A 23,639-nucleotide genomic window follows, 5' to 3' on the forward strand; every position below is an offset into this window, starting at 1 on the left:
CCCCCATTCTTCTTGCACAGTCTGCATGCATCACTCAGCAGAGAAACAGCTGAAATGTCATTTTTCCCCAAAGAAAAGTACAGGTGGTACAAACAAACAGATACATACACACCCTGCATTGTGTGTCTGATTGCAGGTTCTAGCAGCTGGAAGAATCCAAGAGTATGACCAGCCGTATGTACTGCTGCAAAACCAGGATGGGCTCTTTTACCAGATGGTCCAACAGACAGGCAGGGCTGAGGCTGCCTCGCTGCTGCACACAGCCAAACAGGTAACCACACCCACCTTTGTCACTAAATAGATCCTAAACTAATCCAGACTTCATTGCTCACCTCCAAAATAACACAGTGGAGAGAGAAAAGATGTGCATAGCCCTGACAATGCAAAGACACTTGATTACCATTTTAATTTCCAGTGCCTACTCGGAGCGTCGCAACACCATAGCATTGATTTCAAAAGAGAGAAATTGTCCCTTTGTAGATTAACATCCTCTGATTTTATCAGAGAAACTCTCTGTATAATCGTTTTTACTCATAATGTAATTTTCAGATCATTTTCGAGATGATTCTAGAAAAGCAGCTTTCTTTGCGCCGTATCTATTTGGAAATATTGGGTTTAACTTCATCGCGATTTCGGATAAACTTTCTATGGGGATTACAGTAATAGAGAATGTCCATATTTTTTCCCTGTGAAATTCATTTGTGATGTATTTCCCCTTCAGACACTGAGGAGATAAGAGTTGGCTATTCATTGTTCAATTCCATTTTATGTGCATCTGTCTGGGACTACAGATACCACATTGCAACTTCAAACAGGTCTTTGTGAAATAAGAAAAAAGTAGGCATCATTTCATTTTCTCTCTGTCCCTCGCACAAATTTATCAGCAGGACTGTATCTCCTCAGCCAGAAGAGTGAAATGAGTAAAATACTGATTTCAAAGACTCAGCACACTGTGGTATTATTTGGTATCGTCTTACCCTGCACACTGGAGGATTGCTAGTGACATTGTTCAAGCCCTTACGTTCCCCCCTCCCCCCCCCCCCTTTCTTTATTGTAGGGTGCTCTCCTTAGATCAGATTACTTCAGCATCCATAACTGTCTAGCACCACTTATTAAATACTGAGATGGTCCACATGTTGTGTGTCAAGTTTCTATAGTTGTCAGTCAAGGTTTAAATACATTCAATAATCTGATATCAACCGCTAGCACCTTTGTACGTGTTGTAAGAGAATCTCAGAGCGGACAGTGAATCTCACGTCGAGGGCCGACCTGCTTTCACCCGTTTTTCACCAACTTTCTCTTATTGAAATCGTGCTTCTGTCAGTCTCTCTTTGTGTTGAAAAAAAAAGAAACATTTGTTAAAATAACACCAATAATATTTCTGATTATCTCCGATAACATCCCTTGAATTTCACAGTTGTTTCTGAGGCTAAATAAGCCACTTTTGCATGCTTCAGCGAGCGACAAATCCCCATCCGCCAGCACTGACTGCACCTGTCATAAATCACACCTTAGCAGATCCTAGCTTAGATTAGCTCAGACTGTGTGCTTGTGTTCTGTGACACTGCCTCCCTGATACACTTCCAGGTTTACATGAACAAAAAGCGGGTGACAGACGTAAGCTGTGCCAAGGACATCCGTGTCATCTTTGAGACATCTCTTTGACACTTTGGAGAGTCGCTGCAGCCCCTTGCTGACCAAAGCTTTTTACCACATGTACTTAGACTCCTCTCTGTGTATTAAAATGTCTTTAAACTCCCAGCAGGCCGAGTGCAGTGTGTGCTCAATACAACTGGCATAGTCCTACAGTGTGCAGCAGAATGATCGGAGGCAGGATGTGCCTTTATTGACAGCATATTACTGCATTGGCTGTTTATTGATTACACCATGCTATGTTTATGTATGAGCGCTCAGGCCTCTTGGGTAGCTTCAATCTCCCACTGTTACTCAGAAGAGTGCACATATTAGACCTGTTTAGCAAGCTGCGATAAATTACTGTTGGTGTGAATTATGTTTTTTCACAGCCAGCATTGTTCCAAAGAAGGACTGGTGGTCTTTTTATTATTTGGAAAAAGCTAAAAAATAGACGAGGAGAAGCTGAGAATAGACGACAATGTTTTCATTAATTATTGTGCCTGAATTAGACTATGGATTGATGGATTTTTCATGATTGCACTGTTTTAATTGAGTCGTTTTCCAGCACTTTGATGACAGTGGTTTTATGTCTACCTCAGCTCTTATCAGGAGGGAGTAGTAGAGTTTGAATATAACTTGGTAATGGTAATGAGAAACAGAAGAGTGTGTTGCCTTTCAAATCACTCTTGAGTGTAACATGATCTATCTCTCTTTACTCTTTTTAAAGTGTAGTCTGTAAATGCTTTAAAAACAAAAAGCACATTTTACATCATGCGATGAAAAGTTTAGTTTGAATATCTCTAAGCATGTGTTTATCATTTGTCAATGGGCTTTATATGTATAGACTTGAACTGAAAGCAATGTTTTCATGATGTTTGCACTTTGTAGACTAGTTACCTAGAATTAGAACAAACACTTTAATTTAAATAAAACAAACCAGCATTTGTAAAATCTTTCATTACTGTCGTCATTATGTGTTCTAAACATTGTCCTGTCTCATGAAACTGACTCACTAACCATTTCCTCCTGCTGCTGCTCATCCTATGTTCAACTGTCCGAATGGTGTGTTTGCTTCAGGTCAGCGGTTACAACCACTCGATTCTACAAATTGGTACGTGGTTAAGGAAAACAACCCCGTGTTTATTATGTTGAGTCAAGTGATTTTTACATTCAGTTTCATGCTGGTTAAATGAATGCAGCTCTACACTCTATTATTTCTGCATGTTGGGAATGCAATATAGCGATTAAGTCCCAATTAAAATGTAATTTTGTCATCACCAGCTCAATTAGAAAGAGCTGTTTAATTTTCCTTTATGCAGACGAGAGCAGATTACACATTCATAGATGGCTGTCAGTGAAAACACTTAGCTCGGTATAAAAGACGGTATTTAACCAGGGCCAGATTTAGGTCATGAACTGCGGGACACCAGTTCCTTTAAAAGCTGAGTGATTTACACAATTCATTAAAGCCAGTGAATCTGCAGCCAGCGTCATATTAAATGGTTACTTACTCTCAAATAGCCCCGGGGGAGTTGAATTGTTGGCTCGCGAATAGATTAAAGTTTACATTGAAAAGAGAAATTGAATTCAGAGGTAATCAATAGCATAATGGGCCAGTGAGAGGAGCCTGCTGCCTGAAATGAAATTACCATATTTTTAATCTTAATTTTCCACTCTGTTTATCTGACAGTGTGGATGTGCAATCCAAACAGATAATGAGAGAGTGGGATATTGACAGTGGGGTCCTCTGGAGTGCTTGTTTCAGTGATTAAAGGCTGTGATCTGTGATTACTTTGTGTCGGGTGTCAGGCTGGCGGCCAGGGGCCCAGGGAGACACGGGCTCATAGCAGCTGGAGCATCATGAGTCTCTGAGGTGCTAATGCACCTGACACAGCATTGACAGCATCCCAAACCCTATCAGGGACTGCACCACACGGCAACTGCCACAATAGCAATACTCATGGCACTATCTACATCAGAGTCAGCATATATCCTCTCTCCTCTCCCGTCGATAACAGCCAGCACAAGAATGGTGACAACAAAGTTTGCACAATAAGTATTATTAAGCGGGTTCCTTCCTGCGTCACCGGACAATAGCGCCATTTTAAGACATATCTGAATAGGTGTGCAAATAGAAACGCTGTCAACATAGTGCTGATATAGCTTTAATAAATAAATGTGTGAGAAACCTGGCTGTCCACACAATGAAGTTTAATCCCAAAGAAAATAAAAAAACACAAAATAAGAGTCAGCACAATGTGGAGACAGAGAATGAGATGATGCATCCGCACTTTAAGAAGTGATGGTGCTGATTGGAGGATGTGATACATGTTGTATTCAGATGTTTTATTGTCAGTTTAGGGAAGAATAATGTAACAAGTATCCATAACAAGTGAAAGAGGTGTAAATTGTTTAAGGTGGTTTTGTTACAAGCCCATAAATAAGTAGTCTGAAGGCCCATTTTGGGTTGGAGGAGACAATGTTTTCCGCAAACTTTCTGTTGTGCCAGCATTTTCTTTTGTGACGGATACCGCTGTTTGACAAATGGAAACAAATTGCACGGTGCAGGCGCCTGAATGGCAGGGAGTTGGGGAGTGTCAAACTCGGCGCTGAAAGACGATGAAGCAGGAGCCTCAGGTTTTTGTGGGCGACTCAGACCTGACTGATCCCGGCATAAAGTACTTGTTGAAGAGAAGGAGAAAAGGGAGAACAGGATTTCGACAGGCTGCAGTGAAATTAGGAGAATTGACTATGGCGGCTTTGTTCCTGGCTGCTGACATGGGGTGGGTTGGAGGGGGGGGGGGGCTGGAGAAATTCCCCAGAGACTCTGCGCTCAGCCTTTTCTAAAGTGACTACAAACTGAATATCTGACAAGTTCCCAAGGCCTGACATGACTCTATGTGGAGCTCAGATAAACAAACAACAAATGGCATGTTTTTTTTTTAAGATGCATGTGCTGACAGTGGATGTAGTGTGTTAGAAAATGGCTTTTTATCTTGTTAAAAATAGGTCCTCAATTTTGAAATATGTTGACACTATGTATCTTAAATTGTTGCAACAACCTAGTTAGAACGACTTTTTCCTGTCACACTTTGCAAAGTAGAAAAACTAGCAAATTTCCAACTGATTAGAGATTTTTACAACTTCCAGAAACCCGACAGAAACAGCTGTGAGAAGTTCAACCAACTTCTCAGCATGAGCATGTTAGCTCTAATAAGCCACACTTCATCATGGTGCCTCAGCAGTTTAGTGACCACCTCCGACTGGACTTAGACCGGCCCACTAACACTGCTACAAACAGTAATTATAGGTCACATGTGTAATGCATGCTTCATAAACTCTCCATGCTGTGGTTTGTTTCAAGCTGTAGTGCAGTGTGGTATTTAAAAACCACCAGATCATTTCACTCATTCACAATAACATCCATTTGTTATTTTAAAAAAGAGCATGTATTGATTTCAGAACATTGTGTTAAAAACAAAACTTCAGTAGTTTTTTTTTTTTACCTGCGCCTGATACTTTGAACTAAATTAGCTAAAATGTTCCTTTGAAAAGCCACCGAACAGGAAACCTCTTTGCTTTAGCCTTAAATCCCGGGCATGCTCTGTCACCTTCCAAAAGTGCTGTTTGATTCCTCAACTGCGAGAGAAAGAAGAAAAGTGCAGGCCGAGACAATGGCACAGGGCTTATCTCATCAGTAAATAAGGCTTATTGCTTAAAGATACAAAAGGCCGTGCTTATTGGTGATGTCATCCCTTTGTGGAAGATTGATGAAGCTTGAGGCAGGGGGCAATGTGAGTGCGAATATGTGTGTGTGTGTGTGGAGGGGGGGGGCGGGTCTACTTCACCAAACTCGAGAATTTCAAACTTCCCCTGCAGAGTATGATATAATTTAAAATGTATGACATATATTTTTACTGCAGCTGCACTAAAATTGCACTCTTTGGTGGTAAACTAACCCAAATGCACTTCAAAGTTCCATCTGGCCAGGGGGCTTTTATCCTCGGCCATGAGAGCGGTTGATGTTCTGTGCATGTAAACGTGCAGCTTTTGGGTAAAGGTGGGGACAGCTTGTGTCCCCCCATTATTGTCTGCCTGCATTTACGTGGGTCCAAGGGCCCACTGTGTCTTTTCGGGTTACTTTCTCATCATTTCTCCTAATGTAGAGACCCACAGGGTTGGTGGCAAGCACACAAAGCGGCTGTTGTATGGTTACTGTCAGCTCGCTCAAATAAGGCTTCCTGTTCATTAGACTTCTTTTCACCTCGGCACAATGTGCCGGCTTTGCCGCAATAGTGAGTCGACGCCCATCTCTTCAATGCCATGTGAATAGTTCTAAATAGTGTTTATGCAAGCCATTGTTGTCTATTGTGTGTCCAGTCTTAATGCACAGTGATTTGGCCGCTTTTGTAGCCCGGGATGCATTATCTTGCCTATGTGGCTTCAGATGCATGCCTGGCCTTTGAGCCAGTAAACAGTCTAAAAGTTAACTCCCTGTGGACAATGCTGGAGATGCCTGATAAAGTGGGACAGAGTACACTAACTGGCCCATTTCATCTTCCTCTATAATTACTCAAATGGCTTCTTCATTTGCTTTTCTTCATATCTGTGACCATCTTTGTACTTCCATGTTTTTATACAATTTCTGTTTCAACCTGAAAAAGTGGCACCTCCATAATTTAATTTTCAGGACCAAGGCATTTCTTCTTGTGTCATTTTCTCATAAAATAAAATAAAGTTTAGAAATGAGATTTAACCTCAACCTTAAAGCTGATTTTTTTTAAATCTAATCCGTGACTATCATTCCTTTTTTCTTCTTCTAATACATACATAGTAAAGTTGATACTGTTGCTTTAAAAGATTAGGCTGACATTATCAGTTGCACATCTGGTGAAGAATTCCTTTTTTCAGTGGGGAGATGTATTTAAAGCCTGTGTCTTTATTCTTCAAACTGTCAGTGAGAATGTGAAATGAACAGGGTAATACAGACGGACAGCCGGGCGGATAATCTGACACACATCACAGTCAAATAATACAAACTTTAAAATCTTTGAAGATAACGTCAAAGTGATACATCTGTAATGGAAATTTTATGTCTCATGACTTCGATCAGTTACTTTGACGTGATTTCTCTGTTTGTATCTCAACTTTATTGAATAAATCAGTTATAACAAAGAGAAGTTCATTTGAAGCTTTACTCTTATTCTGGTTTAAATTTCCCAACATAGTCTTAATGTTGCTCCCTGGAACACTTGGAAATGTTAATTTCTTACCACGACTACAGCTTGATTATAAATCTAAGCTTCTCCCTCCTCAAGGAAAAAAAAAAAGAAAGTTGGCACAAACTTAAATGTTTTTCTAAAAGACAACAAAATAACCCTGAAAATGGAGATAGAGCAGGAACGGGCAGCACATTATATTACATTATAGCCTTCATGTGTTTGTAGCATTGTTGTAGAGAGCGAACATCACCCCCAGAGAGTAACCGATAGGCCCCACCATTCACTTCTCTGATAGATGCACAAAAGCAGAAGATATCTGCAACACAGATGATATTATACCCATTTCAAAAGCATTCACAGTCAAGCATGCAGAAGGGGGGGGAGAAAAAAAAAGATGCTTTTAATGCCGGCCAGTGATTACAGGTGAGTGTTGTAACTGATAGTTGGCCCATTATCGTCTGGAGATTTGGTGTGTTTGACCCCCTGAAGCATTCTGCTGCCGAGGGAATTTAAAAGAACCTTTTGGAGTGGGAGGAGAGGAATGTTATGATTGCTCTCTCTGTGACAGTGATACAACGCTGTCACATGGCTGCGCCGGTCTCATCCTCTGTAACACTTAGCAGCAGGCATTTCATTAACCTGCAGCGAGAGGCGAGATGCTGCTTTGTCTTTGACTGCCACATCCCCTCACTCTCATGCTGCTGCTTGTACGTTTGACCTCTATTAGCCCACCAGGTGTGTTTCACATTTGATTTAATGAACTGTAGTCATGAGGTAATTCAATGCCCGTAACTTTACTCCTTGAAGCACTTATGTTTTCACACCAAAGTAGTGATTTTTGACTTGCGTTGCTCCTGGGCTGATATTTTCATTAAAGGACCTCTTATCAAATAATGAAATGAAGAATCTGTTTCTTGCCCAATGCTATTACCTCCCACAAATCAAAAGGTTCCCAGTGTAATGTCTCGCCTCCCATGCCGGTTAATTAGTAAGCACCGTGCTACATACTAATGCTACTTTCATGAGAATAATCCGAGACAATAAACCTGTCTCTTTTGTGTCCCTCTGCAAGCCCTCTTAATTAATATCAGCAAACACAAACCTAAGTTAATTGAAATTTGAACATCCCATATTTGCAGTTTACAATAACACAATCGCTGGTGTTTCTTTTTTGCTGTTGTTGAAGTACTACAATGGGTGGTATCATATCTCTATTTAGTATTGCATCGATCCCTCTCGGGGCTGCAGAAGAAAAATAAAAGAAAGAAATGTCTTCACCGTGAGTAAACACAGGAGGCAATATATGCAACCCCTAACATTGATTCAGAGCCAGACATTAATATTCACACTCGTCCGGATAATCATAGCAAGGTGTGCATGATTTGTTTTCATTGATTTAGTGACATTGCTCCGACTTCTCTCACCATGGTTATTAATATAGTTTGCATTGATATTATTTCCGCATTAACAACAATTTCACCAAGTGAGAGAGATTACAGGAGGGATGCAAAAAGTAGCAGCTTTAATCAGAACCCCCTCCTTTTGATGCAAAATCTTTACGACTTTAATCAATCTTTATGGACGAGCTTTTCAGACTGTGCGCAACTTTGAATAGCATAGTTTTAAAGAGGCTGTGCCCTCCTGTCAGATATCTGATGTGTTTTGCAAATTACAAATCCTTCTAGGAATATGAATTAGGCTGAGTGTTCCTTCCCTTCATGGTGTGCAGGGTTCAGATTTCACTTGGTTTACATGAATTCTCAGCCCCAGATAATGTACTCAGGCCAACAATTCCCAACTAGCGTGGGATTGTAGTAAACAGAGCCCACAACAAAGCCTAATCTGGCACGCTACTACTCCAGCAGGATTTTTTTTTTCTCGTTATCACACATCTTTTGTCATATTGGCCCGAGCACAGAAATAGCTAAACAAAATAAATAAATAGATAAACAGTGGGTTGTCTTTATAGCCTTTATACAGTAATATTCCCCAGCCAAGAACATTTCTGAAGTTAACAGCATTTATGTTCCGGTAGCGTTGGTCACAGTCTGTCACACATTATTTGCATCTGCATGTCCGATTAACAAATATGACATATTCCTAAGATCAGGCTCCTAGCACTCTAACCACCCACCATGGCAATTAACTGTCTACTAAGCTAACAAGCGGAACACACATGCCTGACGCAAGCCAGTAGAATATCAAGCTACTCTCCTGTATCCCCGTTTTACCCTGTAGTGCCACTGTGAGCATGCCGCACATATGTGCAGGCTCATTTCAAATGTTGATTGAGCCGCGGCTGTGGACTGAGGATGTTTACACCCACCTGTATCGATATGGGGTTTACGCTGAAGTGTTACTGCCTTTTGAAATCCAATAGAAACAGAAAGAACCTGTCGTCCGTGTGACAGACTGCTGGGACCTTGTTGGAGAATAAATGGCTCTCAGACGACTTCAAAAGGCTTTTCTCTGCCTTTTCTCGAGGAGTCTTAGTCGAGAATCTTCTGAAATAATCAGCACCGATAGCTTCTGTGTGTACATCTGACATATTGAAAACACCTGACCTTCACACCACTTACGCTTCTCATCCCTTCTTTTTCAAATATGTAGCTGGAATAAAACTCGGAAGAATACATGAATTACTTGCAAAGACAGAAAGAAAGAACATGCTCTAAGACGTAGTCATTCTTTTTGTGAGCCAGGTTAGGGGACAACTGGATTTATAAGAGGCCTCTTATGACAGAACCTTCTGTATGTCACCAGAGGAATAAATAAAAGTAAAAAGCTCTATTATGTGTTTGTTCCAGTGAGGAGTCTTAGCCTGCATCGACATTGCTGGAAATATAGATCCACTGATGTTATGTCCTTGTTGCTTCAGGTTAATGGAGTTTATCCAACATAGCATCTGAAGGCAGAAGCATTTTGTGGTAAATCCAGATTTATTTTTTTTGCCACCAAACTAAACAATCTGTTCTACTTGTTTCTTAAAAAAAAAAAAAAAAACATTGACCGTCGGGGCATAGCCAATATGGAGGTTAATCCATTCTTGTGTCTATACTATGGGATGCTTATGGAAGCATATTTGCTTAGGGCAGCCATGCAAATTATTACTTACTGCCCCTGTAAGCTGATAACACAAATTAGATACCCATTAAAGTTGAACAATGTATATAGAATGAGAAAAGATTGCTAGTGATACCTGAAGGGATGCTTAAGAAGTATGGCGCTAAAATATGCCTCGTGCTTGCAAACTTCAAAAGTGGAGAGATGTTTATCCCTGGGATTGGAAGATGCATAATAGTAATCTCATATGCACAGAGGCAGCTGCCAGGTGGAGGATAGCACACTGCATGTTTATGAATAGAAATCATTACAGGGACTGGGGAGCATACCGGCATGGACCAGTGACATAGAACTTTTTTATCATCTTCCCGGCGTGCACTACAGCTCTTTAAAGTTCATGTGCTGAAATGTTTTAGTTTAACTGGGGGGTCATTTTGTGCTTTTTAGAAGAGTCTCTTTTGTGCTACATGAATAGATCCAAGTGTTAAGAAATACAAGTCCCCCTAACTTTAACTCCTGACCTAAATGTGGGTTGGATGTGAGAACAACAAGGCTGTTAATGTGATCTTGCCACCTGAGGGCCCTGTGAAATCAAAAACATGCCAGCTGGATTTAGCAGCAGTGCCGCAGCTCTACCAGGCCTCCACCTTCACTAGCCTTCGCTCTTATCAGATGAGCAACTCTAATGTATGTGCCAAACACCTCTCCGAGAGCGAGTAGTAAATGTTCAGCAGCTTTAAAAAAGGTGGAAATGCTGTTTGTGGAGTGTTAGACGAGAGAGGAAGTGCTTCAGGGCCTGTTTGGGAACCCCCCCCCCCCCCCCCCCCGATTGGCTAATTCTACCTTTGACTTGTCTGTTGTTGTCTCTGAGCCCCTTTCCTTTTCTGCTCCTGTGGCTGTGCTGATAGTTAGGGATTCATCTTAAAACCTCCCCTTTGTCTGCCGGACCGTGGAGTCAGCAGTTATTCTTCAACTGACGACTTTCAATGCACGGCGCTGAAAGAGATGAAGCTGAAACACAAAGGCAAATTAAGGGTACAAAAACACTTACCATTGTCCCATTGTTGAGGGTCACAAATCGTCAAGTAAAAGCAACACAGCGTGGTTGAAATGTATTCGCCTCCATCCCTTTCTCCCCCCCCCCCCCGCTCTCCCTCCCTCCCTCCCTTCTCCTCTCTTTATATTCATTAGATTCATTATAGGCCACAAAGGATTGCCAACAAAACAGCTTGTGATTTTAGTTGAATTCATCCCCCTCTGAGGCCTGCAGGGAAATTAAAGTAGGTGACTATCACTGGAGGGGGAGCAGGCTTGACACATCTGAAGCTTTCAGGGATGCTAATAGTCAAGCGTATCCAAAATACACAGGAGCTGACCTCAAACAGATTGTGGGGGTTTAAATCATTAGTTTGCAAATGAAGCAAAAGTACATTGGTTCTATGGTAGAATCAACCCACTCTGAACCTTTGATTAGTGTTTGTCAACTCCCCTTTCTCTTCATACTCCCCCGCCCACTCCCAATCCAGAAATTAATAAAGGAGACATAGCGACACTTTGGAGAGAAGCACTCGCATCTCCAGCACCTGTTAAACAAATGCACTTAAGGCAGGACTCAAATTGCAGGCAGGTTTAAATTGGTGTAAAATCTTCATTTAGATGATGTCCCCGGGGCCTGCTTATTACTTCAGATTTATATAGCATTAGTTCTGCTTCGCAAATGTGGTGCACCATTCCACCTCAGTGAAATATGAAGAGGTTTGATAAAAAGCTACAACAGATTCTCTCATTAAAAAAAAAAACCCTAAACCTTTTAAAGATCCATTAATTTAAACTTGTGGCATGCAGCTCTGACATGCACATGAGTTCTGTGCGTGTGCCCTTGAGCGCCTTGTGTTATACGGTGCAAGATGTTGCTTTGGCTCGTTGACATAGGTCTCTGAGAGGAAGTGCGCCGACAAATTAGAGCAACGCCTCTGAATACATCTCCTTGCATTTGCAGATGTTCATTTTTATGCATGTACTTAAGAATAATTTAAAGGATTCTGCAAGATCCTTTGCACCTGTTTTTTTTTTTTTTTTTTCCGGGAGTATTTGAAGTTTCTATCACGCGTCATGTTGCAGAGAGCGGCACACATCACGCTACAGGCTGGAAGGAAACGACCACAAAGGCATTTCATTTGTAACTGTGCCCCCATTGACTATGTCTGTTTCACTCACCAATCTGTTTTGTTCTCCATCCTTTTCAATTTGTTTACATTTGGCCCCTACTGGAGAGGGACAGTCTATTGATTTATTGCCCCCCCCGCTTCCTGAGAGTGGCGTTAAGAGCGCACAAGGCCCCCCCGTCTTCAGGCCCTGCTTCTATATTGTTGTTGCCTGGTTGCTAGCCTTCTGTTTCAGAGACGGGCCAGGGACAGGCCCTGCTCAAGCAGCACAAGGACCCCACAAGAAAAAGAAAAAAAAAAAAGCGTCTGAGCCGCTCGTAGGCCTGAGAGACGGTAACACAATGTGGAACCATGTGAATAGCAGACCTCGTGGGACCTTTGCCTCCCACAGAGGGCTGGTTTTCTTTAGCGTTATTCTTAACAAAATGAGGCATCCATTTAATCAGAACCTTTATTACACAGTATATATTTATGTAATATATTAATATGCAAATAAAAAATGGATTCATATTCATCCAAAACAACATTTTATTCTGCTATTTATTTTTACACAAACACATTTTTCTCCTTTTTTTTCCTTCTTCAGGGTGGTTTGTATTCATGTTTTGTGACATCTCCTTTCTGCAGATTGATATTTTCCATGAAAAGCACCTGTCTGAAATTCCACCCAACAATTTATACGAGTCAAAAGAATCATTTCAGATGAAAGTTGAAATGCTATTGTAAAATGGCCCTTTCACACTCCCCGCTTGAAGATAAACAATTTCCCATGAATATATGGCTGGGCCCCCTATCTATCACAAAAATCCGAATGTGTCCCATACTGAGCCCATTGTAGTCTATTAAAAGAAATCCTTCCCTGTGGCAACCGTTTTGCAGGTTTCAAGTAGATAAATGCCTTCCAAGAGGGATAAGAATGCATTTCTACAAAACTGCATTAAAGAGTAATGTTTGTCAACTACTCCGATAAAAACTTCACAGTCACAATTCTTTTTCCAGCCGGCAAATGCATTGGCAATGTGTAAAGCTGATTGGTCTGGGGAGGCTGCCTACAGGTTAGCAGGCCTCATTTCCAATCTCTGACAGCAATATGTGTCGCCGTGCGCTTCATCCCGATTGCTCCTGTACAACACAAACCGTGGTCACTCTATATATGGAAATCTCTGTCTTCAGGGCGGAAAAAAATTAAAAAGGTGAGATTGGCACTTTAACCTCTATGCCCCCCTGAAAATATGTTTTAGTCCGATACATTATACTACTGCGAATTATTTATCAAGAAGATACAAGCTTGATATTTGGAAAAAATAATGAGATGTTGAGGTGGCAGCTGGAATGTTCTGGTCCAGTGAGCAGCATCTATGAATCGGGGGAAATGAAGTAAATATGGCGGGCTGGGAGCTGCCATGTGCAGAATGTGAAAGAGTGGAGTGCTGTGTTCAGATGGCAACCACCAAAAAACTTTGGTCCTCTAATGCAGGATCAGCGATTAAAACAATAAGACATGTCTGAATGTAGGTTTTTTCAAAAAAGCTGTTTTCCAAGTCTTCAAAGTGATTTGCGTGCATATACTGGAGATAAAAATCTGATGTGTTAGGAAATGGAAAATCAAATGTCAACTTGTTTTTGTTCTTATCAGACAGCTTAGACGCTGTCGAGAGTCCAACGTAGAGTCTGGAATCTCTCAGGCAAAAACAAAACAAGTGTTGTGCTGAGTAGAGTTGAAAGAGCCCACCTGTCGACACGGCGCATTCAGAGAACAAGTCAGCCAGTTGTTGCAGTTCATACAAAGCGGGTGAAGAGAAAAAATCCATTCACACACTCTGAATACAGTTGGAGTGTGTCTCTCCTCAGATGACTGTTAATTGAAAGAACAAAAGCAAAAGAGGGCCCGTGTATTAATTTGGCTCAGACGCCGTCAGTTATTCCTTTTCACTCTGCTGTTTTTTCCCTCACGCTTTGATGAACACATGGCAATCAAGGTGAACCGTGACTTGTGTGATTCTTTAAGGCAGTGAGTGACATGTTTTTCTCCACAACCTATTCATACCTGCACAATGGCGTTTAAAAGTGAGGTATGATTTTTGAAAGATGTGGTCTAAATTTGTGAAATCTTTCCCTTTTGTCCGCTTTATTTCAGATTTCAAGGCGATACATCATTGTGCAAACTCCAGTTAGATAAGTTAGCACTCAAGTATTAATATTAGTTTTTGTTTAAGCTCATGATGTATTGAATATTTCAACTTGTTGATTGAATTAAGTAAGAAAAAATAAATCTGTTGAGAGTCCCCCCCCCCAAACCTAAACTCTCTTCTTTGTTTTGATTTATTTCATCCTCTCAGAACATCCCGTTGCTTTTCAGGGCCCCCTTTGTTCTTGGTGAAGGGGTCTTTTATTTGGGAGAAATCTCCCATCTCAGACCAGCGCTTTGCCTTGATGCAGATCTTCATTAATCTCCGGGGCCGCTGTGGGCTCTACAGCAGCCCGCCGTTTTGATGGGAATTGAATTTGATACCGTATTGTGGCTTGTATGGAGGCTAACAATGGCCTGTGTTCCTTCCTGTGTCTGCGCACAATCAGAGAGACCCAATTAAATAATTTGGTACAATAAAGGGGAACAAAAGGAAACCCAGGCATAAAGTGAGGGCTGCAACATTTGCATTCTACCTATTTCTGTATCATGTTAATTAATTTGCTTTGAAACCACGAGGGGAGGGCACAATGGAAAACAGAGCAGCTTATTTCAGTATGACTGAGGATGCTTAATATTCAGGTGACATGCAAATCAACATATTACAACAACAACAACAACAATCTTTTTTTTTTTAAAATTGAGAATGCCAGATACACAGTCAGAATATGAAAATAGATCCTTTAATTTAGTACCTTTTCTAATACTAAAATAACTTTATTTGAAAATACAATAATCCCCTTTTCACTTTTTTTGGCTACAAAATAAAAGCCTTTTCTATGGCCCAGTGCGATCTCCCCTCTGAATAGAATAATTTAGCCTCTGAAATAAGTGTCTGGATAACCTGCTCTTAATTAACAATGTGTGAATTGTGTGATATAGAACTGCTTTTGTTGTTGCTAATATGTCACATCCAATGAAGGGTAAATGAATTATCCACGAGTGGCCCGTGATAAGCGCTGATGGGACCCATATGGAGCTGTCAGTGGACCGCTGGTGGGCTCTGCTGGTCCAGCTGCTGTAATTGAAAGAAATGAGCCATGGAACTGACACATTAGCAGTCTCCCCAGAGATGGACCACACAGCACACACACACACACACACACACACACACACACACACACACACACACACACACACACACACACACACACACACACACACACACACACACACACACACAGATACTCCACATATTCTCACTTTTTATACATCATCCACACAGCCCCTATCTCACTGAAAGTATAACCCAGACAATGTCATGCGGGCTGACGCAGGACAGCGCCCTACTGTAACTGAGACAGGGTGTAAGATTGGACAGGTCTCCGTCTGGGTTAAGGGGATAATGAGAAACTGCCCTGCAGTGAGTTAATCAGCTCATCGCTCTCCCAGCGCTGCCATTTATTTGCTGTTTATTCCCCAGCACAGGGCCCCCGAGGGGGAGGCCTGTCTGTGAGGCAGCACCTGCAGCTTCCCCAGCGCTTGATTTAGTGCCGTAAATGCCGCTTGTGGGCCAGATTACGCTGGACACTGATCAAACCTTATTTGCACTCTGATTAGACAAACTGCTCCCCTCACTGACCAGGCTGAAGCAATTCTCCTTTAGCAATTTGATACTGCAGCCCTGTGGAAAAATGATTAACACTGACTGGGTGAATGTGGCAGACATTCAGCACAGACATATTTCAGCTCAGCCCTGTCTCTAAAGCAGGTATCAGTCCTGCTGTTATTACCAAAAGAGCTTCATATTTATCAAAACATGCTGGGTCATAAAAGGGTGTGTCAAAATGTACTCCCTTTTTTTTAAACTAGCTGCCTGCTTTGAAAAAGTTTTTCACCTCTTAACATATTAAGTTCAACTTAAGCCGATCTTTAGTTTTGTGCATAAAACTGACATGAAGGTTCAGCCTGACAGACAATTAATATATATACTGTATATAGTTTTTGGTCTGTTATTTGGCCTGTAAAATTTGTGGAATTAGCTTCAATACAATACAAAATATAATGTGTAAGATATGATATTGCATTCACATGGTGTTGAAACTATAACAAACAACTAACCTGCTGAGTTACATTGGCTTGATGCTTTATTTGTATTTTTATTTTTAGATTTGTGTATTGCCAATCATCTCTTGTCCTTTTTTGTTAATTACTGAACGGTTAATTAAGAGGTGCCTATCTGATAAATGAAATATAACATATTCTTTTTATTCTATGTTGTTTTCTAAATTCAAACTGGAAGCTTGATATCACACTGAATGCAAAAGAACGACTTCCACAAATCTGAACACCTGCTTAGACCTCAGAGGTTCAAATGTATTTCCTATAAGGGCGTTTAGCTAATGATAGCACTTTGGGTTTTCAAAGCTACCTGTACACAACTGACCAAGTCTTTCACAGACCTCATCCTCTGACCAAATATAAACTGGTCAAAACAGCTTCAACTACAGTCTATAAAATCATCATAAAAGCAAAGTTTGTATTGTATTCTTCTTATATATATATCAATTGTTGCTGTGTTTTGTATGTTCTTTATCATTCCCCATGTGCAATCAATGGATATGCACACTCACTTACTCACAATACATCCTGCAACCTTCAAACGCATTGTGTTGTCTTTAGTTCCCCTGTTGCATTCAGAGTGGAAGGCACTCCAGCTCGGCCATTGTACAGCAGATTTCCATGCTTTAGTGCCACACAAAGCCTGCTCTTTTTCCAACCAAATGATCAGACCATCTTAAAAGTTGCACCTGAGACTGAAGACATCATACTGTATGTGGTGCATTGGCAAGGTCTCCTCCTTTCACTCTGAGACCTCTCCATTAGTGCATGTCCACAGGATCCTGTTTGTGCATGTGTGTGTATTTCAGTTCATGTTTGTGTAGCATGTTTACTAGACAGAGTGTAAAAAACGAATTTCCCCTCGCGGGATCAATAAAGTATAAATTCTTCTTCTTCTTCTTCTTTCATCTCCTTGTATGCAGAGGCTAGCAAAGTATTAATAAAGCCATTTTTTTATCTGCTCTCTTCACCCTGATCCTACCACAGAATGCCTCTCCATCATTTTTCTAATATTTACTGTATTACCATAACCTTGATGCAGAGCCCATTAAGAATGGTGCTCGAGCGACCACGAGGCATATTTAGGCAGAGAGGACTTATTGTAAAGGAAAGAGGTACAGTGTAGCTGAAAAGAATTGAGGGCAATGCTCATAATGGAATCTGAAAGCTTTCATTTTTCCCTCATTGTCTCTCCTTGTCTAAACAACCTTCCCTTTTTTTGGCTATCAGAGCAAAGTTTTCAGAGACAAAATGAAATGCATTCATGCTCCCTGAAAGAGGCTTTTAAGGTTGAGAACAGCTCAAACAAAGAAGAATGTGAGCCGAGGCTGGCCTGAGTATGACTCAATGTTTATAACCTTGCGGTGCAGAATTCAAGAATGCTGATGAAACAAATGAAGCGGGCTATAAAGCACATCTAAGCTCACAATGCTGCAAGACTTCTTGGAATTCATTGACACGTTTTGTCTGGGCTGTTTAATTGATGTGATGTGTTGTAGATTTCGTGAGACTCAAATATTCAATCTGCAAACTATTGTTGTCAAACAATGGCAGATCTGAAACGGTTTTATTTCCATATATACTTTTCGGGGAGAGGACTCTTTGGAAGTGTATTGATTTAGAGTGTGCAGAAGATATACATCTCTGAGATGAATGTACAGCAACACTAAGATACCACACATATTTTTCTAAGCTGTCAGGCCCCCCTCCTTTTTGCTCTCAGCCCCCTTTCTCTCTTCATTTCGCTAACTGGTGCTCAAAGCTTCTCCTCCGCTGACCAAGCATCAGCTTTCCTGCACTGATAAATGGGCTTCTTTGAATTGATGGCAGGCTGGAGGAAAAAGAGATAATCCTAGATAATGTGGACACAGTTTTCATTTCTTGTCACCCAATTAAACTGCAATTATCCCAAGAGCAGGAGAGGAGAAAAGTGAAAAGAATGGCCGAAGAATGGGAGAGCGGGGCTCCCTGGGACACTCTCTAGCAGACACATTAGCCCAGATTTGCTCCGTCCCGATAAAAGAGTCCCATTTCTTGCACTTGGCAGTGCACAGCAAGTGGCAGACCAGCTGCAACCTGGGGTTTTAAGAAAAGATGTTTGTGCCGTGCCTCAAAGTGGCCGGGAAGAAGAAGATCAAAATGTGTACAGGTTGTCGCCCTATTAAAGCAGGGTGGCTTTTGTGTGACGCTGCGTGTGTCTTGAGCTGAGGATATCAAGGTTTTATCCCATAACAGTCTGTATAGATTTTCATATTATTATTATGCTAATGTCCAAAGGGACATTGTCGTGTATTTTGGGAAACCTTTGTCATCACTGACTGACCAATACAGACACCCTGGAGCTGACAACACAGGGGTTCAAAAAACCTTCAAACAAACCCTCAGCATATCCAAAAGTGCTTTGACTTGAGAGCTTGTGTGCGCCGACTGTTCCTTGAAAGAATCGACCGCTGCAGTAAAAAAAAAAAAAAAAAAAGGGGGACGCTTCCTCTGTGAATTGTTTGCCTCCAAGATGAATCAATGTAGTGTGAAACTCTCCCCTGGCACAAAATCTAAGAGGTAAATTAATGTCTTTTGTAATTACTGTTCCTCTTAGTAATTATCACACTGGACAATTTATGGATTAACATATTGATTTCACTTGACCCTCGGCAGGGCTTAATTTGGACCGAGAGGAGACTTTTGGCTTGTGCTGCCAAATGCCAAACATCCCTCAGGGCCTCCCAGTGGAGCTCTGCTCTTTAGACGTGTCACAGCATCTTTAGCAGAAAGCGTCCTATGGGACAGTGATGTGACTCGCACAGGGGTCTTGCCCTTTTGGGGTTTAGCTATCTTTTCAGAACGCAGATTTGCACAGGGATTGACTTCAGCCAGACGTAAAAAAATAAAATAAAAAAAATAACAGCACGAGTGAAACTGTGAGGAGCAATTGCAAGAGTAATTCATTAATCTTCACACCAGCGATTAGCGCTTTGAAGTCTTTGATTTCCAAAAGCCGTGCTCCTTGCTTTACTATCCCTCCCCTCTTCGAGTGTTTAGATAAACATTGCAAATAAACAGATTAGTTCAAATCATTAGGCAGACTTCACAAACACAGGCTGCCTGCTTTAGAATGCTGATAAGTGCAACCCCTCTGCATCGGCATCTAATGACTCTGTAACTGTGTGTGCCGTGTGGCAGTAATGTGTTGCTGATTATGTAGAGGCGGGAGAATACTCTGTCAAAATATGATCAATATTTCCCATAAGTGCCTCGGCTGCTCTGCATGAGTAATGGCGTGATTGAGCGAGCAACATGGGAGAGGCCAATATGAGCGCGGCCTCTCCACTGCTGTGTCCATCAAATAATGAGATCACCTTAGACAGCTACTGTCAACCCCCACAACCAGACCCCCCCCCCCCCGAACAGGACGTGCTGACAGGACACTTGCCCTCCCATTGATCATATTGTCATTCAAGCAAATGCTTATAGGAAACACATGTACACACATTCACACACACACACACGCACTTGTTTGGGCCTGATTCTGGAACAGGTACCAGTCCTGACTTGATATTTGAAAACCCATCATGGCTCATGTGTTACCTCTTGTCCATCTCTCAGTCTCTTTGAGGGAACTTGATCTATAGTCTTATTTGTCCAGCTGAACTTGTTGTAAACATTTAGCCTAAAAAAAAAAAACAGCCAATGACTGCATTTCTGTAGTTCCTTTTGCATTGTGCCCAATAGATGCACCTTCTGTCATTCTGGCAGAAATAGTCTTAGAAACTACAAATTGACAGACCTTGCATGATCCCTGCATTCATGAAGTTTTCCAAAATAGGGGAAAATGTATTTTTTCCCCTAGTCCTGAGAAGAGCTTAAAAAGTCCAAGGAAACTTTTGGTACCTGATTTGCCAAGTTGTCAGGTTAGGTCAAGTCTAATTCTGATCTTTTTACATCATATCAATAATAGTATCAATCTTATTTATTTGTATCTTTTATTGTCCATGCCTATGGTTCAGTTTGTGTTGTTACTCGTTTTTGTTGTTGTGTTACCTGAAGCGGCTCTAAGCTGTTTTGTCTTTGGCATTACTGATTAAGGAAATATTGCCTCTGTGAAAATAGAATATATCAAATGTAATCCAATCTAATATAACTGTTGTCATAATAGCGAGAAACATTGCAGACCAAACTAACCATTGTCTTTATTGCTTGAAACTTTTCAATAAGTCATTTATTGTTGTTAATTCTTGGCTCATTTTACAATGTAATTTGTTATAAGTTTGTAGTCATTAGTTAATGCCCATGTGGAGTGAGCTGCTTTATTTCTGAACAATATGATGTAAATTGTTTCATTCTGTTGTTTCCATATTAGGATTAGGAAGAATGACTTCTCAGCTTGGACCATCCAAGGAGCATGTGAGCAGTCTAAAGATCAAAAATCATTTGTGCTGCGTGTCAGATATAATGAACTCCTTCAACATGTGACTACAGCTCCAGTTGTTGTATCTTCCTCGTGTTCTGACCTTGAAGTTTGTCAGACACCACAGCTCTATATACACCTAGAGAGACGTGACACTCAGCTGCAACAAAAAGCCATCTGCAGGAGCTTGTCTATTTCCCTCCTGTTGAAAAGTGACTTTTTCTCTCAATGACACGGTTATTATCTTGGTCACTTAATCTCCTCAAATAAGATTGATTTGTCCTTTCAGGTTCAGGCCATGGGAACCATAGAGGTCCTATGCATCCTCACAATTTCCCCATTTGATGGAGGTCACAGTCACTCCGACTGCTTCTTTGACATACTGATGAGTAGACGCACAAAGGCGCTTTCATTGTTACAAGTAATAGAGAAGAGCACGGCTTCACGCACAATACACGACAGGAAGAGATGCAGGAGGTGTGAATGTGTCAAAGACATGCTGATACGCACCCTGAATGGGAAGATAATTACAGACTGTAAAGGGTTTGAAAAAAATGGAGTGAATGGTAGGATCATACTTTTCTGTCTTTTTCTTTATCTAATAATTAAGATGTAATTCAGAAAGACAAAGACTATAATAAGGAACATGGATGAATGTACATGAATGTAAAGTCTTTTTTTTAAAACATAACTCAGTAAAACTTCAAGGTGTGGACTGAAAATAGTTTTCATACAGATGTAATTTTAACATTTATCCACTGAATTCACTCAGACCCTCCTCAATACTCAAGTATTTTCCACAACACTTCAAAGTGACTTTTACACTAAAATAAATATTTATTCAGAGCATCGTTTGGTCCGAGTGTCAAGGTCAGTGTTCTTGTGCGAGCGTAATTAAATCATCTGTTTTTGTACTTTCTAAGGTGTCGTTTTACCTGTTTTCATGAATTGCCTTGAGATCTAGCGGACAATAGACAGTCAAAAAAGTTCTCAATTAATTGCAGACCTGCCAATTAAATTTTGAACAGTTTTGCAATTTGATTTGATCACATTTAACTTTCTGAATATGAATACATCTTGACCTCTTAACCATAACTTCATGTTGTGTTTCCACCTTCTGTTCACTCGACAAATCTTCAGCTTTCATTCGACATTTTCTATTCACAACACCTTGAAACTTGCAACACGGGTCAAAGATGGTTAATAAGCTGGAAGCACTACACTGTCAAATTTGTTATACAGGAGTGTTTTGTCGTTGTGTGCGATGTTAGAAATGAAGTCACCCTCTGCATTTTTCTTCTTCTTTCTGCTTCACTCTGAAGGGCGACGGCACACTATGAAAGCCCAAATAGCGTGTTACTGCTCTGCCACGGGTTCAAGGAGATTGGATCACTTTTTTGTTTGTGGAGCAGCCTCAATTCAGCTTCCACATAAAGAGCGGGAGACTCAGAGAGGGACTGAGAGAGAGCAGTCTTTGTGGGGTTGAAGGGAAGGGGTGGATAAAAAATTTCCTCGGTGCATCAGTTTTCTCTGATCCCAACTGGAGACATAAATGTATCCGAGAGATGAGCTATCTGTGCCACAAGCAGGGCCTTTTCTTCCCTCTGTCCCTATGATGAGTTAGTAGGACCTGCAGTGATAAAGCTGATAGAAGGGGCCGCTATCAGGTGGCAGTCTGGGTAATTACAACTCTCTATTTGGGGGCTTTGCAGTGATGCTGCGGCGATAAGGGGAGTATAATGAGGAAGAAAGGCCTGTGATAATGTATCCTCTAAATGGTTCAAAATAGTCTATCATGGGAAAAGTCATCTACAGAGCCTGGAGGGGGAACACAGGGCGATGTGACAAAAGTGTGTGTAAGCTCAAAACACACGCCCTGCGGGAGGTTACAGAAATCAGAGTTCAAAAATCTGACTTTTTTTTTTTCTCAGAAAAGGTGGGATTTTTTTAATGATCCAGTAAGTCGTTTGATTGCGGCTGCTATTTTGTTTGCCCCTCAGGCTGTCGGGAGATATTCTGCAGTGTGAGATTACACATAATACTTTGACAAGCAGCGGTTTAAAAGATGAAGGTCTTATCACCCTGGCGGACTCTGCGTCCTTCTGTGGAAGCCTTTTCTCCCTCTATAATGTGCTTTCAAACTTTGTTGTATCTGTCAGTTCAGGTCCTCGAAGATTGAACTGACAATCACTCCTCTTCTTCCTACCTCTTTACCATCATTCACACACACACACACACACACACACACACACACACACACACACACACACACACACACACACACACACACACACACACACACACACACACACACACACACACACACACACACACACACACACGCTCCATCCTCAGGGCCATTTGCCTGTTTCCTCTCCCCAGTCTTTAACACACTGTAGTGTGCTTTCTGTCTTGTATGGCTGTTTTATTGTGAATTACAGATTCCCTTGCCGCGGATCATGACCACTATCAATAGTATTTCCACTAATGTGATTAAGTTAATACTGTGCTCTATGAGAGGATTATTTCTCAATTCCTCTTGATATGCGTAATATTTAGGTTGTGGTTGAGTAAATATTTTGGTTCTCCACCAGTATAATTCCCACTGAGACAAAGACACGAAAGTCTGCCCTAAGGAGCAATAAAGACTGTATAATTAGAATGATTAAAGAACTGCACAACTAATTTGGCACTTATTGAATATATTTAGAGAACACAACGTGCAAAATAGGTCACATATTTAAACCACAAAAAAAAATATTAACTTTATTCACATTAATTATGTGTATTCAGACGTTCTGTGAGACTCATTGGGATGGAGGCTGAAGTGGCCATTGTCTCCAAACCAATCCAATCATTATGTTTCCCTGCACTTAAGCATGTTTTCTACGTATTGTAGA

General features: G+C 41.1%; 1 protein-coding gene across 2 annotated transcripts in view; it reads left to right on the plus strand.

Moving 5' to 3' along the window:
* The window catches only part of LOC132987467 (ATP-binding cassette sub-family C member 4-like), a 63,760-nt gene that overhangs the window by 36,406 nt on the left and 3,715 nt on the right, over positions 1 to 23,639 (plus strand). The window contains exons 30-31 of one of the 2 annotated variants that reach the window (XM_061054556.1): positions 137 to 271; positions 1,588 to 2,605. In XM_061054556.1, the coding sequence (XP_060910539.1) occupies positions 137 to 271; positions 1,588 to 1,665 (213 nt within the window). In that variant the 3' untranslated portion in view covers positions 1,666 to 2,605. Of the gene's footprint in view, positions 1 to 136; positions 272 to 1,587; positions 2,606 to 23,639 lie in introns of those variants that run through there. The other variant, XM_061054557.1, reaches the window with a different exon arrangement.

This window comes from Labrus mixtus, chromosome 13 (assembly GCF_963584025.1).
Source record: "Labrus mixtus chromosome 13, fLabMix1.1, whole genome shotgun sequence".
NCBI classification, from domain to species: Eukaryota; Metazoa; Chordata; class Actinopteri; order Labriformes; family Labridae; genus Labrus; species Labrus mixtus.